The sequence below is a fragment of the Fundulus heteroclitus genome, chromosome 20 (assembly GCF_011125445.2).
Source record: "Fundulus heteroclitus isolate FHET01 chromosome 20, MU-UCD_Fhet_4.1, whole genome shotgun sequence".
Classification (NCBI taxonomy): domain Eukaryota; kingdom Metazoa; phylum Chordata; class Actinopteri; order Cyprinodontiformes; family Fundulidae; genus Fundulus; species Fundulus heteroclitus.
Genome location: NC_046380.1, coordinates 31,276,760 through 31,291,803, shown reverse-complemented (window position 1 = coordinate 31,291,803; position 15,044 = coordinate 31,276,760). Strand labels below are relative to the sequence as shown.

The 15,044-nt window shown below is 40.6% G+C and overlaps 1 protein-coding gene across 3 annotated transcripts; it reads right to left on the bottom strand.

Moving 5' to 3' along the window:
• Positions 1–62: 62 nt before the first annotated feature.
• zgc:109965 (M28_nicalin_like domain-containing protein) lies at positions 63–13,097 on the bottom strand. Of its 3 annotated transcripts, none has more exons than XM_036124744.1 (16): positions 13,000–13,097; positions 12,548–12,719; positions 11,000–11,190; positions 10,775–10,919; positions 10,502–10,599; positions 10,309–10,386; positions 10,081–10,184; positions 3,784–3,872; positions 3,515–3,654; positions 3,239–3,417; positions 2,934–3,021; positions 2,785–2,823; positions 2,305–2,477; positions 2,171–2,224; positions 2,008–2,086; positions 63–374 (listed from the first exon to the last, which is right to left on the bottom strand). In XM_036124744.1, exons 1-16 carry the CDS (start codon positions 13,000–13,002, stop codon positions 318–320), a joined length of 1,689 nt encoding a protein of 562 aa, XP_035980637.1. In that variant the 5' UTR covers positions 13,003–13,097; the 3' UTR covers positions 63–317. The 3 variants fall into 3 exon arrangements, with proteins under 3 accessions (XP_035980637.1, XP_035980638.1, XP_035980639.1); XM_036124745.1 differs by having other exon boundaries at positions 12,548–12,710; positions 13,000–13,092; XM_036124746.1 differs by lacking the exon at positions 63–374 and adding an exon at positions 683–762.
• Between the last annotated feature and the right edge of the window lie 1,947 nt (positions 13,098–15,044).

The following is a 15,044-nucleotide window of genomic DNA, read 5'->3' as shown; positions in this document are numbered from 1 at the left end:
TCGTGACGTGACGGAGAACGTCTCTCACTGGTTTGAAATCAGATCCCAGTCACTCAACGGTGTTGACAGTTTTGATAACAAACACTTTTATTTCTTGATTTTTATGCTTTCAAGAATTCCAAGAAAGTCCTTTCTAAAAAAAAAAAAAAAAAAAAGAACAGCATACAAACATTTTTGAACATCTGACACAGCACAAAACAAATGCACACTTTTTCTTTCACTGTGAGAAAATTCATGCTGGATCGCCTCAGTGTTCTGCTCAGCTTGTGAAGCGGACGTCCATCATGAGCTCAGGAAAGGTGGAAGCCTTGAAGCTTTCACTGATGCTTGGTTTTCACTGCAGCTTTGAGTTTAGTGTATAGATGCCCAAAATTCTGCAAGAGATAACAGGCAAAAAACTTTATGCATCTTATTTTAATCCTATAAACGTAAGAGGAAAAACAACCCCTTGTAAATGACTGCATATTGGTGAACTGGACAAAAAAGTAATTTATTGAAAATCTGAAAAGTGCCACACAAACTTTTATTCAGCCCCCTCTATTCTGACACCCCTGATAAACAGTCAAACTACCCAGAAGTCACATAATTAATAAAGCAGAGTCTTTGTGTCATTTATCTTAGCTGTAGAGAAGATTAAAGCGAGGTTTGGTTATAAAGCAACAATCTCAGATCTGAACATTTCACTGTTCAGTTCCTCACCTAACTGAGGAGGTGGCAGTATCATGCTGTGGGGATGCTTCTTCTTCACCAGGAACAGGGAACCTTGGAAATATTACCATACTTTTACATACGGGTGTAAACGGCTGTAGTTGGATTGCCTGACATGCAGCTCACTTTAGGTTAATATTTAACAACTGCGAGCAATCTTATTCACCACATAAAATGAAAACTCTGTTTACAATGTTTAAAATTGTTGCCATCAATCCCAATCTCTAAAATAATTAGCGACTGAAGTTGTGGTAAAAAAAAAAGGATTGAAATGTAACGCTGTATTTCCTTCCAGTATGGAGTGAAGCATGCATTTTGCGGTGATTATATAGACTAACACAAAGCAGAGCATGATTGTTAAGCTATGATGGGGAAGGATTCAGGGTTTCCCACTATTTAACAAATTAAATCGGAAAAGCATGCAGTACATTTGAATTTAGCCCCTCCATACTTCAAACAACCTTTCCCTCCAGTGACACACTGCAAAAACGGAACTAAAAATAAGTAAAATTTTCTTAAAATGAGTGCATCTGTCTTTGATCTGAGCAGGTAAATAAGATCATCTGCCAATGGAATGAGATTTTTGCACTTAAAATATGAACAACTCATCTCCATCATCTTATTTCAAGTGCAGTATGTCTAATTATCTTATTTTAGGGGTCAAAATGCTCGTTCCATTGGCAGATAATATTATTTACCTGCTCAAATCCAGGACAAAAACACTAATTTTAAGAACATTTTACTTATTTTTAGGTCCATTTTTGCAGTGCAGCTGCAAGTATTTTGTGGTAAGTCTCTTACTGCTGAAACCCTTAGAGCAAAAAACACACAAACACCTACTGATCATGAGTACGGTGTGATCTAAACCACTCAATTGTAACTCTGGCTTTATATTAGGAAAGCTGAACCTCCGCCACAGACTCAAATCCCTTCAAGCCTCTAAAAGGTTTTCTTCCAGGATTGATCTGTATTTAGCTCCATCCATCATCCCATCATTTATGACCCGCTTCCCCGTCCCTGCTGAGGAAAAGCACGTCCACAGCATGCAGATTTGTCATGGTGGGTGTGGTGTGTTCCAGGTGACGTGTAGTGTTTGTTTTCTGCTTCACGGTTTGCATGAAGGCCTAAAGAGTTTTGGTCCAACTTCCCAGAGTCCTTTTTGTGTTTGCTGTGTTTAGTGTGTTTGCCAGGTACCGTATGTTCAGTATGTTACTAGAAAACAGTACTGGTGCTGACCACATTGATTTCATTCAGTTTCTGTCGTGCAAGTATATCAAAGAGCTGTTGAGATCAACTAACCTGGATTGAATAATAAACAATCCCCAAATAGGCAGTGATGCATCCTCCCAGGAAGAGATCAAACGCCGCTGGCTTCACCCTAAAAATAGGTTTGCATTAGTTTCCGAAAACCTTAAATAAAACTCCACACATGCGCAAAAGTCTTGGTAGCATAGATGTTTACCTGTACATCACAATCGGTTGGTTCATTTGATCAAAAAAGGTGATTTCAGGGTCCCTGCGTGAAGAATTAACATTAGTCATGAAGTTTTTGTGTTGCTTCGGAGCCGTTGAAGGGATCACGGTGATTAGTTTCACCTCTTGTCCTGCCGGAAGGTGTGTCTCTGGACCTGCTGCAGGTAGTGCTTGAACTCCTGCTCCAGGGAGTTGACCAGCAGGATTTGGCCGGGCTCTTTGTGCAGCAGCTGGGCAGCCCGAGGCACTGAGGTCAAAAAGGACATCAAACTGGACATGCGACTGTCCTGAAAGTCCTGCGTTGGAGACATGGATGCTGGTTCACAAAGGCATTATAATGATACACATCAAATGTCACTTAATTAATAAAAGCGTATTAATGTCAGACAGTCATTTAGGAGATTTTTTGCATCTATCTTTTCAAAGAGCTACTCCTCCATAAAGCATTTTCAATTGCACTTTAATTGCTTCAACTAATTCAAGCAATAAATACATTTTAGTGATAATAGAGAACAGGGCTGATGAAAGATGCGAACACTGTGTAATGTCTGTGCATGAACAACAGAGGGCAGCACATTGGGCATAAAAAAAACAGCAACTCACCAACTGACCCTTAAAAACTTGAATATCCTTTGGTGAACCCTTAAAGCAAAATAATCACATATTAATATTACTTTAAAACATCAAAATATAAATATTATATTTTTCCTTCACATAATCAGAGCATAATGACTTTTTTTGCATTGAGTCACCTTGTCTGAGAGATTGTACATATATCGGGCCAGTGCTTCTGCTATGATGATGCCATTTCGTTTAAGTTTCCTAAAATCCACTTGAGACCTAGAAGAGGATATGCAGAGGATAGGATTATATTGTCCTGCTCATTTTATATGAGTTTCTCTGATATATATGTGCAATTGATGAAATATATATATATATATATATATATATATATATATATATAATTATTATCATCATATAAAAAATATATATGTATATGCTTCAAAAGGATGAAAGTATTTTCTAAATTAACAAGATAAAAGTATTTTGAGCCTACATTGTGTCTAGTATAGTGCCACGAAGCTCAGATTTGGGATCTTCCACATGAGATAGAGTGAAGCCCAGGATCCTCCGGAGGCTGTAGCGTTCGTGCTCCCAGGCCACCGTTGACTCTACAAGATTGATCTTCTTGTGCACCAATCCCACCGTCACCCAGGGAAATCTGGAGAACACAACCTGGGGGGGTAAACATGAGATAAAACCACAGCAACACCATTAATACGGACATGACATGTTTATCCTTACTCATAACAGTTACAATAAAAGCACTTACCTCCTCCAGCTGTTGAACGAAAGAGTGCAGAGGGGTGTCGGGCTTCGGAGGGCGAGACACATGCACGTACAGCTCATCACCTTTGGCCAGAGTGTCCAAACACAAGACGAATGCCACGTTGTCATGAAGCAGGCTGGACTCTGAAGGAGAAGGGTTTGGCTTTATAAACATCTTGAGGGTGATTTATTTATTTTATTATTATTATTCATATTAGCACATTTCCAGCTCAAAACCTACAGGATCAGTAGGTAAAAGAGCAGCAATCTCACCAGCATGATCAAGATTCTCCTCAATCCACCTCTTCGTGCCAAGGAAGTTGTATTTTCCTCCTCCAGTCAAGGAAAACAGTAAATTATAGCTGAAACAGAAATTACAATCTTCTTACTCATTTGTTAATTGTATAGTTTTCCACCAAGCTGCTGATTCAGAAGAAGATACAGTGCATTGCAAATGCATTTACAAACCCTCCCATTTTGGTCTTTATGGTGCTGTATCCAACATCAGAGGCCTTCACAATTGTATTTATAGTGAAAATAGGAGCAAATAGGGCTCAATATAAACACTTATCACACTTTTTAGATTTACTACGCATCAGCATTTTTGTCTGTCACATAAAATCTGAATTAGATACAATAAACTAATAAAACACTGAAGGGGTGTGAATACTTTTCACTTAAGGATTTAACATCTTGATTTAAAGCATTATATTCTTACCAATGAATGCCATATTGAAACACAAGGTTTATGGTGGGTTCACACTAAACGCGTTTCGAGCGTCAATGACGTTTGGTTTAAATGCAAAGTCCATGGTGGACGCACATCCAGGAGCATCGAGAGGTTTCACGCATTGGGAGTGGCACGTCCTGAGATTTCAAGTGTCCGAAGCTGTAGGCAATAGAATTGTAAAATCTGAACTTTTTCAGCTGGATACAGAGCATCAGTCAATCAGCAATCCCTCTATGTGACAGTGGCGGATTTTCCAATGGGACAAAAAGGACCATGAAAAGCTGGAAAGTTGACAATGCAGGACAAACACATTGTCACTGTTTGTGCCCATCCTATTATGACCGGTTGAGCTATCACTACGGAGACGGTAAAGGAACTTGCCTGCAGTAGTGTTCACAGCCGTGATAATAATACGAAAATATATAACTTTTTCTTCATTGTATTATGACGCTACTCTACGCTTATCTGACAACGGTGCCTAAGAAAAATGAAAAGAATAGTCGTTTTTACAGGTAAAGGTGAGCTATGGTCATGTCCCTTTAAGACGCTGCTCTACGTGTACACTTTGCGGCATATTTTCCAGCCGACACCGGGGACGTGGTCGGACAAGGTTTAAGCACAATGCTGTCTGCATGAGACTTCAAGGAAGAGGCCCTTGTCTGACAATGGTGCAAACACAATGGTTCAACACATAGTTAAAGCTGCCAAGCTCAAGAGCGCAATGTTATCACTTAATCTTTAACCTGTTTGCACTGTGAGGGAAATTTGTGTAGTTGGGAGTTGCATCTATTAAAACAATTTAGCTGTTGTTGTCCCAGGGAATTATACCATCAATAGAACTGGCTGTGAAGTAGCCTGGGGGTGTCTTAGGGTTATCGTCCATTTATCTTTATTGAGGTCAACTACTCAATACAATGCAATATTGATTTTAGGCCATATTGCCCAGCCCTAGATCCCAGAGCTCAAAAAAAGAGATGCCGGTACTAGCATTTTTTTTCTGTAAATAGTACGCCGCTGTGTGACTAATGATTTAATTAGTAGTGTAACCAAGCTTTCATGGTTTGTCACCGGCACCACATGAGGTGGAAGGAGGCTGGGCTCGGAGCTGAGCTTCTGGGTCGCTGCATGGCTCAGCGGGACTTCTGTACAAAACACCGGCCAGCTTACAGCCATACGGCAATCCTCGAGGGACATTTAACCAGCATGTGTAAAATAGGAAAACGTGCTACAAATGTACATTTAAAAATGAATGGACAGTGAAATGGCCATTTATTACTGTAGGGGCTAACAGCTCCTTAAACGTGCTTCTGCTAAACAGCAATGATAAAGCCGATCTTCAAGCTTTTCTTGTCAAAAATAGTGCATGATAAATATATGATATCACGGATGTTACAACAGTAAGTCTAAACATGATGACTTCACATTTGGTAAAGAATGATGGTAGAGGGGAAAAGGGACCTCCGGAAAAACTCATCACAGTGTTCCAAGCTTCAAGTCGTGTTGCCACGTCTGCTTATCATCAGCGACTTTGGGCTTGTTCATCTATACTGTTTACAAAGTAGAGGTTATAGAGTTGCTTGCTTGTTTCTCCTGCAGTAATTGACAACACTGGAGTGGCTTCCTGACTCACAAGCAATGTTTTTTCCTAACTGGAGCACTCAAGGCAAAGAGGGATAGAATATTCTACTCAAGCTTCCACTGCCGTGTAAAAGTTAAAGTTTAAAGTAAATTTTCCTGAACTAAAACAGCTATCTCCTTAAACATGCAGTGCTGCACACGTTCGCCCTGTGCCATGTGTGTGCACTACCAGCACCTTTTGTCTCTGAAGACAATGTGACCAGAGCTCTCAACTCTCACATTGATCGTATGACACGCGCATTTCATCAATTGCACACGACACACTTTGAATTTCTCACTCTTTTTTGCACCATATTATTTTGCACTGCATCGAGCCCTTTCATATTAATACCTTTTGCACCATTATTTTTGCACCATAAAATTGGTTGAACATTCTTCTGCACACTGTTTTGCACACTGTTTTTCTCCTGCATTGCTACATTCTGATCACTGCTGCACTTTATATTGTAATGTTATCTTTTTCCAACTGCAATCTCAATAGTCTGTCGTAAGCTGTATGCAACAAAATTCCCTTTTATATGCACTCTGTACATACAAAATGACAATAAAATTGTCTAAGTCTAAGCGATGTTTTCCGCACGCCCCTTCACATCCAAAGTGAAACTCCGCTACGATCAGTGTTGCCTGCGAATTAAATGGTAAGTCGTAATGTTTTGTTATTTTGAAATGATTGAAACTGCCCAATGAATCCAGAAAACAAACTGTCGCCATTACTTTGCTACTTTATTGAATGACCTGCGCATACTATCGTGTGAGTCGTGTTGTACCAGCGAGTTTAGTTTTGCAGATTCTTTTATCAGTGAAATCGCAATTTAAATGTCTGGTTTCTTTTAAGATGTCAGAGACAAGGAAAAGGCAAAGAAACAGTTATGGAGTTTTTTTTTTAAGCCAGCCGTCAGCTTTCTAAAAAGGCCAGCGTAAACGAGGCAACAGAGAGTAGGAATGCAAACGCTAACATAAATATGTCAACAACGAAGAACAAAGCAGCTGATACGATAAGAGAGGAGGTGAACGAGGAAAGAAAACATTAAACAGAAGATGTGCAAAGACCAAGTGAGACAGATGAGGAGGGACCTATTGAGACATTAAAGACGGCAAAACGCAGAACATTTTGTGGGGCAGCCGCCTACAAATGTACATTTAAAAATGAATGGACAGTGAAATGGCCATTTATTACTGTAGGGGCTAACAGCTCCGTTTACTGGTGCAGTATTTGCAGACAGGAAAACTCATGGGCCCATCGAGGTGTTACTGATGTCAACAGAAATATAAAAAGTAAAGGGCTTCTGGGGAAAGAACAAGCACCTTAGACAGCAAGCAGAACAGCACAGTATTATGCCCCATCTGTTGGAGGCATGACAGCACAAGAAGAAAAGCTACATGATAGATATAAAAAGCATAATTAGGTTTGCTTAATTGTAGTTTGTCATGATGGTGGTGTAGCCATTGTTGATTTTGATAAGAATACACTTTTCTCGAATGTAAGCATGATTCTTTGTTTTAATAGTTAGATCTTTATGGCAGACAAGGAGAGCAGAGGTCAAATTGGCTGTTGCAATGGTCCAGCATAATGTCCTGCCATGTTATACACAACACTGCCAAACAAGCTGGGCAGAGATTTACCAAAGTAAGCTGAATCTCTTTACCATGCCTCTTGAATTAATTTTTTTTTAAAAGTTAGTAGGATGCTGGAATAATATAAACAATTCTCTATGCAGGTTTCTGGATTCGACCCAGAAGATTTGGTTGTTAATGTCGGCCGATGGTTTTGGGGGGAGCAGCAATGGCAAAGGGTACCTCTCAGGCATGTGCAAACTAACACCCCTGTTGTACTAAAACATGTAGGGGGTTTGCATTGAATGTTATATTCTTTACAGAATTTTGTGAGTTGCACGGAAGCAACTACATGGAAATATTTACACACATTTTAATAAGATGGTTAAGCCTGGAGCTAAGTATGACACGCATTCTGCAGCTGTTTGGGCCACTCACAAGCTACTTCAAATCACTAATTAGGCTGCATTATTATTGATGCAAAAATACTCTGTACTAGTTAGACTACATTTTTAACATCAACAACCTGCTGTTGTTTCTAACAGATGACAAACAACCTAGATTTTGCAGGCTTGTGGAAATGTTCTCATATCCCATGACTGAAGTTTACCTTCTGTTCTATCAAGCTACTCTGCCAGCATTTACTACGCTGAACCTTTTGCTACAGAGGGAGCAGTCATCGATTTTCTTTTCTGCATGAATAGGTAAGATGGTTATGAATTTGGCAGTGATTAACAATTTTAATTTTCCATTAGACGTCTCTGAATTTTGTTTTGATTTTGGCAGATGGTAGAGTTTATCAGAAAGCTGTGTTCAAAATTTCTAAAACCTGAGGTGCTGCGGACCCTGAATGCCTGCAAATATGCCTACAAGGACGCCTCCTAACAACTGCCAGGTAAAACTTCAAACCTGGAAAATTATATCTAAATGTTCCCAGGAGGTTTTTCTTAAAGCTTTTTCAGTCTTTGTTTATTGCAGATTGCATGTTCACCTGTATATTGACTCACTTTTCCTATGGCTTTTTGTTGTTTTAATATTTTATATTTCTTGATAATGACCACAGCTGTAACATTTGTCCACTGGTGGTGGACATCTAAAGATCTGTGCCAAACTTTGCTGGTTTTGAGCCCTTTTATTTAATCTTATTTTACAGCTTTTTTAAAGGTTAGAATCCTTTCTCTTGGCTAAATCCTGGTTTAGTCTCCTAACTCTTGGCTTGTTTCTAGCTCCTGTTTATTTTGTAATCTGATTTTGGTCATATTTAGGCCATGTGCATCGTGTAATGGCCCCAATTAATCAAATGTTTTCTCGGGTACTTGGTACTTTGTGTTTACCTGGTATTAAATGTTTCATTGAAATATACTAAAGTATTGCAAATGGCATGTTAAAATAAAAAAAAGCAAAATACAGTTAAGAAAATACAGTGATAACAGTGTTTCCTTCTATCATTTTTAGGAGCAAAGATTAGTGTTGGTTTCACAACAAGAGCAACACTGAACAGACTCCTTATTGCTGGAGATATTACACCAGGCTGATGTGATTCAGCAGGCAGCACAAGGCTTTCTGGTGCAAGCAGTGGAGTATGCCTTAGCAAAACTGCCCTTCGGAGACCCCTTGCTTTAGCATGTCGTGTTTGTGGGCCCCAAGCAGATGTCTGATTGTGATGTTCAGGATGCATTGTACTTTGTGAACAGGTACACACTGGACGCACAAATCCTATTGTTTTTCTTTTTCTTCTCCCTCCCAAAATCTTTGTTTTTTGTACTTTTTGTTCTTCCTAGATTTCCTGAGCTGCTTCCATTCCATGGGCACCAGGAGCATGACCAATTGAGTGAGGAGTTTCTTGACTATCAGTTAATGGACATCCCTATATTAGATCCTACAGCATTTGACATTGAAGGTTTTTTTTGGGGGACCATGTTATCACTTAAGCATTGGGTAAGTAATGTGTGGGTATATATGTACCTAACATCAGGTTATTAAACCTAAATACAGACAGATTTAAACGGCTGTCCACCATTTCCTGACTTGTTTTTGTACTTCCCCACCCCAATGCTGCTGCAGAGAGTTTTTTCTATGGTTGCCATGAACAAGACAATGACCAGGAACAGCTTTGCACTGGATGGCATCTTATCATCAATAATGACAAAATGGCTGGACTTGAGCCCGCATGCTTTAAATGGGAGCCCCCAACAACTGTGAAAGCAAAAACTACTACAAGCACATACAACATGATTCATAAATATACATAAAAAATACACACAGATAATTTAGGTTGTTTGGGAATATGATCTAAGAGACAGAATCAGTTGATTTTCTTCTAAAACAATGTTATTAAAGAAATTAAGAAAATATATTAAATTAGTTTGTTTATTCATTATTTAAAATGGTAACTGTGCTTTCACCACACAAAATCTCACTGAATTAGGTAGTCTCGGTATGTTGTAACTGAGCAGTTATGTTTCTTTTTCTCTTTTAACCCACTAACTGAACAATAAAGTGTTGACATACATCTTTCACTTTTTAACAAATGTAAAACATCTCTACTTCCATGTGAAGTCGGTTAAAAATGAGACGGAGTTGACTGGAATCCGCTCTTCCAGCGTCCAGCTGCCTTCGCCATAACTCGCGGTTACAGTGAAACTCACTGCGGTCTGGTGCTGGAGCTGCTGTAAAGTTTCTGGAAGAGACGTGCCAGTTCCAGCAGAATGACGACTCCGCTGCCGTTAGAGTCAGCTCCGTATGACAACCACTGTTTTACACAAACACATTTATGCATAAATGGCAGGTTGAAACTGAAAGGCCTGAGTTTGTAATCGGGGGAGGTATAAACCAAGGTTGGAGTTGTTCATGGTGTGTTTTAATAGCTAACACACCGGAGCTAGTCCGTAGGAGTCATAGTGGGCGGTGATGACGATGGTGGGAGCATCCTCTCCCGTCCCAAGCAGCGCGCCCTGAAGGACAGAGCGGCATGGTGAAGGACGTTAGAGCCTGATGATTTGGAGCAAAGTGTAAAAGATCCATTTGAAGTTCACATAGCCACTGGGCTATTCCTGACTTTGCTCCTACCTCCAATGCAACTATGGTGTTGTCAGTGATAGCCTTAATGGCGTTGTTGTTGCTCACTAAGAGCTGAAAGGCTGTAGCTGTGACCATACTTCGGAGAACTGTCAAGAGTAAAAAAAGAAAAAAAAAAAGGTTTAGGGAAAATAAATCCTTTTTCTTGCCTCGCTACAATCCATTTATTACAAACTTCACATCCACCATGAGGCTTCCACACAGTTTTATCACCCGCTTCTGTAGCGCAAACATCTTTACAGTAGGTATGGTTATCCGTCTTACCTCTGACGAGTATGGATGAGGTCCGTGAGGCGGCCGCCTGCTTCACTTCATCATACATGTAGAGCAGCTGTTCATCCTCAGGAACAACATACACTGGAATAAGAGTTTCCTTCTGCAAGGCCTCATTCTCGCTCACCATGAAGGACTGAGACGTAAAAGAAGTGTTTTAACCGATTAATTGCAGAATCCCATTAAATCTTGTTAAAGCAACCTTTCAGGTTTTACCTTTACTGTCTCGTGTGAGACGCTGGAGATGTTTTGTGGCAACAAGATCAGCACAGCAGCAGCATTCTGTCTCAGGGCCTCAAAGTATGTCTCCACAGTGAAGTCCTGAATCTTCATGATGACACAACGGCGGGTCAGCGATGGTTCATCTGCAGAGCGTGCCTCCGCCACAACTATGGCTCCACGGCAGCCTCACATAAGATAAGGAGAGGCAAATTGAATGGAGACATTACCTTCAAAAATGCTTTACTTGCAGTTTTGCTGCAGCTTCCTTTTGCCTAATTTAAAGGTTCAATCCAGTTCATGGTCCTGCAGTACTGTCAAATAAAATGTTGGCCGCCATACTGATGTCCTCGGTTTTTGACATTTTGCCTCTTTTAAATGTTTCAGATCAACAAATAAATTTCAATATCAGACAAGGTTAACCTGAGTAAATACAAAAAGCTGCTTTCAATGATGAGTTTAATTATTAGGCGGGGAGAAAACCCACCCAAACCTGTCTTCCAGTCTGAAAAGTGCTACCAGATGTGTAGAATTACGAAATCATTTAAACAGAACCTGTCTGACAAGATGAAGTAGGCTAATGAAAGATCTTAATAAATCCCAATAATAAATCCCAATCGAAAGAAATTCAAGAACAGATGAAAGAAAACACTGACATCTGGTATTCTAGAAAGGTTTAAAAATAAATTTTAAGGCTCCAAGATCGCATCCAGGAGCTTGTGAATGAACCCAAAACAACTTTTGTAGCTTTATAGGTCTCACACTTGCCTTAATTAAGGCCGATGTTGCAACACATTCTCACTCCCTACTCGTCATATGTTGGATGTTCATGATTACGCAATAAAGCAAGAGATTGGGCAAAAATAGCATCCATGGGCGAGGTCCGAAGAGAAATATCGCTACAGACCAAAAACAAAACAAAGGCCCACACAGCATGTTGATGATCCCCAAGCAGTTTGAAAACTCATTCTGTGGACTGACTGAGAGAAAAGTGGAACTTTTTAGATGGTGTGTTACATCCGGTATAAAACCAAAACCATTTCAGTCAATGGCAAACTTCTAGAACTTGTGATGCCCTACTACATGAGGACGAAAATAGAACTTACAACTGCACAAAATGTGTGAGGAAAGTATTACATTTTGGTCTTGTTCTTTGCAAAACATGGTTAATTCCCTCCTGCACAAAAGTGACACTGAGTGCTCAAATTTGCATTTAATAGTCTGTTGGGAGAGGGGAAGAAAAGCTATCAGACATATCTTTTCCCATAAGCTAAAGCCAAAATAAATAAATACAGAAATACATAAAAATGTCATTTAAAGATTCATCTACCATATGTCTGTCTAACACAGCACATCATCCTGCATACACCATCTTCACAATGACACACATGGCAGGCAGCATTATGCTGTGGGGATGCTTTTCTTCAGCAGGAACAGATAAGCTTGTCTAAGCTGATGTAATGTGGGATTTATTGGTGCATTAAAGGAAATATTAATGGATGGATTTTGCTCCCAAAACGTACGGCGTGCTCGGCTCGATCTTACCATGCTTCTGCTGCGCCAGATTGTACTGCTGCATCCTGTAGGCGGTGAAGTCATAGGAGGACACGGCAGGAAGGGCAGAGCCGTGCATGCGCTGTGCACAGAGCATCAGCAGAACAGCAGCAGTGCTCAGCAGCATCACGTCCGGCCCGGCTGGGATCCCAGTCTGTAAGGGCTGGTCGATGTCAACATTTACACAACGCAAGACCACCACGATAAAAACCAAAGGTGTTCACTCAAAACGTTAGCTAGCACAGACAAGATAAAGCCCCAAAGCTCAGATCCTTCTTTTAAATTTTGCATTGATTAGTGGTAAAGACTAGATTACTATAGTGATGTCTAAGGCTACCAACATTCACCAATTGGGAAATCCAACAGTAGAATTTTGACAGGTGGGCTATCCATAAAGAAAACTCCTGCTGTTCTACTTGTATAAATTTGGTAACATTGCTTACCATTCTCCTTTCAAAAGCCGCGTTTCCCCGACTTCTTTAAAGCCAGCATTGCATCTCGCAACGTGGCCACAGACTCAGAGTATGTAGGTAAGCCACCAGTCACCATCTGCTCCCAGGGGATCAGCTCCGGGCTAATCGTGAGCGCCCCACCCCCAACCCCTCACACTCCCCACACCTCTACGATGCTAGAGGTTTACATAGACGCACTATCAGCATGAATGTCGAATAAGTTGGCCACTTTTAACTAAATGGTTTATTCAAATAAATGGTGCAGCGTCTGCTGTGAAGCGGGCGCTGTACCGATCCGTTGTGGTGAAGAGAGAGCTGAGCCAAAAGGCGAAGCTCTTGATTTACCGGTCGATCTACGTTCCTACCCTCATCTATGGTCACGAGCTTTGGGTCGTGACCGAAAGAACGAGATCACGGATACAAGCAGCCAAAATGAGTTTTCTCCGTAGTGTGTCTGGGCTCTCCCTTAGAGATAGGGTGAGGTACTCAGTCATCTGGGGAGGACTCAGAGTAGAGTCGCTGCTCCTCCACGTCGAGAGGAGCCAGTTGAGGTGGCTCGGGCATCTGGTCAGGATGCCTCCTGGACGCCTCCCTGGTGAGGTGTTCCGGGCACGTCCCACCGGGAGGAGGCCCAGGGGAAGACCCAGGACACGCTGGAGGGACTATGTCTCCCGGCTGGCCTGGGAACGCCTTGGGATTCCTCCTGAGGAGCTGGCCCAAGTGGCCGGGGAGAGGGACGTCTGGGCCTCCCTACTGAAGCTGCTACCCCCGCGACCCGACCCCGGATAAGCGGAAGAAGACGGACGGACGGACGGTTTATTCAAATTTGTTTTGTGTGTGAAACAGGAGTCAGGCGCACAAGTCTGAATATGTTGGGATTTTTTTTCAACTCTACACTTGGTCATAAATATACAGACTGGAATACTCACATGCAAAGGTCCCTTTGTAAAATGCAGAGAAATTATACAAAAGTTAGTTTTTAATAGCAACCCTTGGCCTGCTGAAGCAACCCATTGTGTCCAAGTTTCAAGGGAATAGCAGCTGATACAGGGTGAAGCTCAATGAGTTGGTGGTAGATGTCTTTCTTTATTGTTACCTTTGGCAGTAAAAATGGCCCACAGCACAATGCCACCTCCACCATGCTTGACATTTCGTCAAAATAGTCCAAATACTCCAAACATTTCCATCATTGTGGCCCGACAGCTCAATTGTTTTTCTTGTGGACAATGAAAGGTTGCGATAACATTTACTTTATCTTTGCAGAAAGCTGCAAATTTTAGCCTAGCTTGAAGGTGTTAATTCTGAGGCAGGACATTCACTGTTTTCTCTTGGTCGGTCGGGACTCTCTCAGTTCATGAGGATGCAAAACTTTCCTGTTGAGCATCACAATGACATTCCAGCATCTTTCTGTTTATCGAAGGCTTAAGAACTTTGGTGGTTCTTGTTTTGTTTTTTTGTTTTGTTTTTAACATCCCAAGTTACCAAAATGGTAATGATCTCAAGTGCACATCAAAGCTGGTTTTGGAAACATTGACGTCATGTTCCCATAAATCCCTTATTTTAATATTAATGAAACATTGTTGAAATACACTCAAAAGTTTTTCATTTAAAATGTCCATATTTTTTCCAATTTCTTATTCATTTCAGGTAATTTTTATGTTTGACAATTCTGTACCAAATGTCAACCTAGATGAGGTGTATTATTTTAATCATATCTTGAAACGAAATAACATTAAAATAGTTTTAGGACTTGAGAGGTGGTGAAGAGCTATTCCACTTATTTTTGGCATCTAAACAAAGGCAGGTCAGATGTTATTCAAAATCTGTAAAACATAGACATGTAAAATATAATGTATATGTTTCTTTAGTTGATTAAAAATGGTCTAGAAGGCCACAAAGTGGTAAAAGGGCCCTTTTTCTAATTTAGTAACTTAGAAGTGGCAAATGAAATAATGGAAGTAACCTCAGCAGAGATCCATATAAAAACCTCTCTTATTCAAGAAATTCAAATTTCATGCAAACAGGTCTGAAAAATA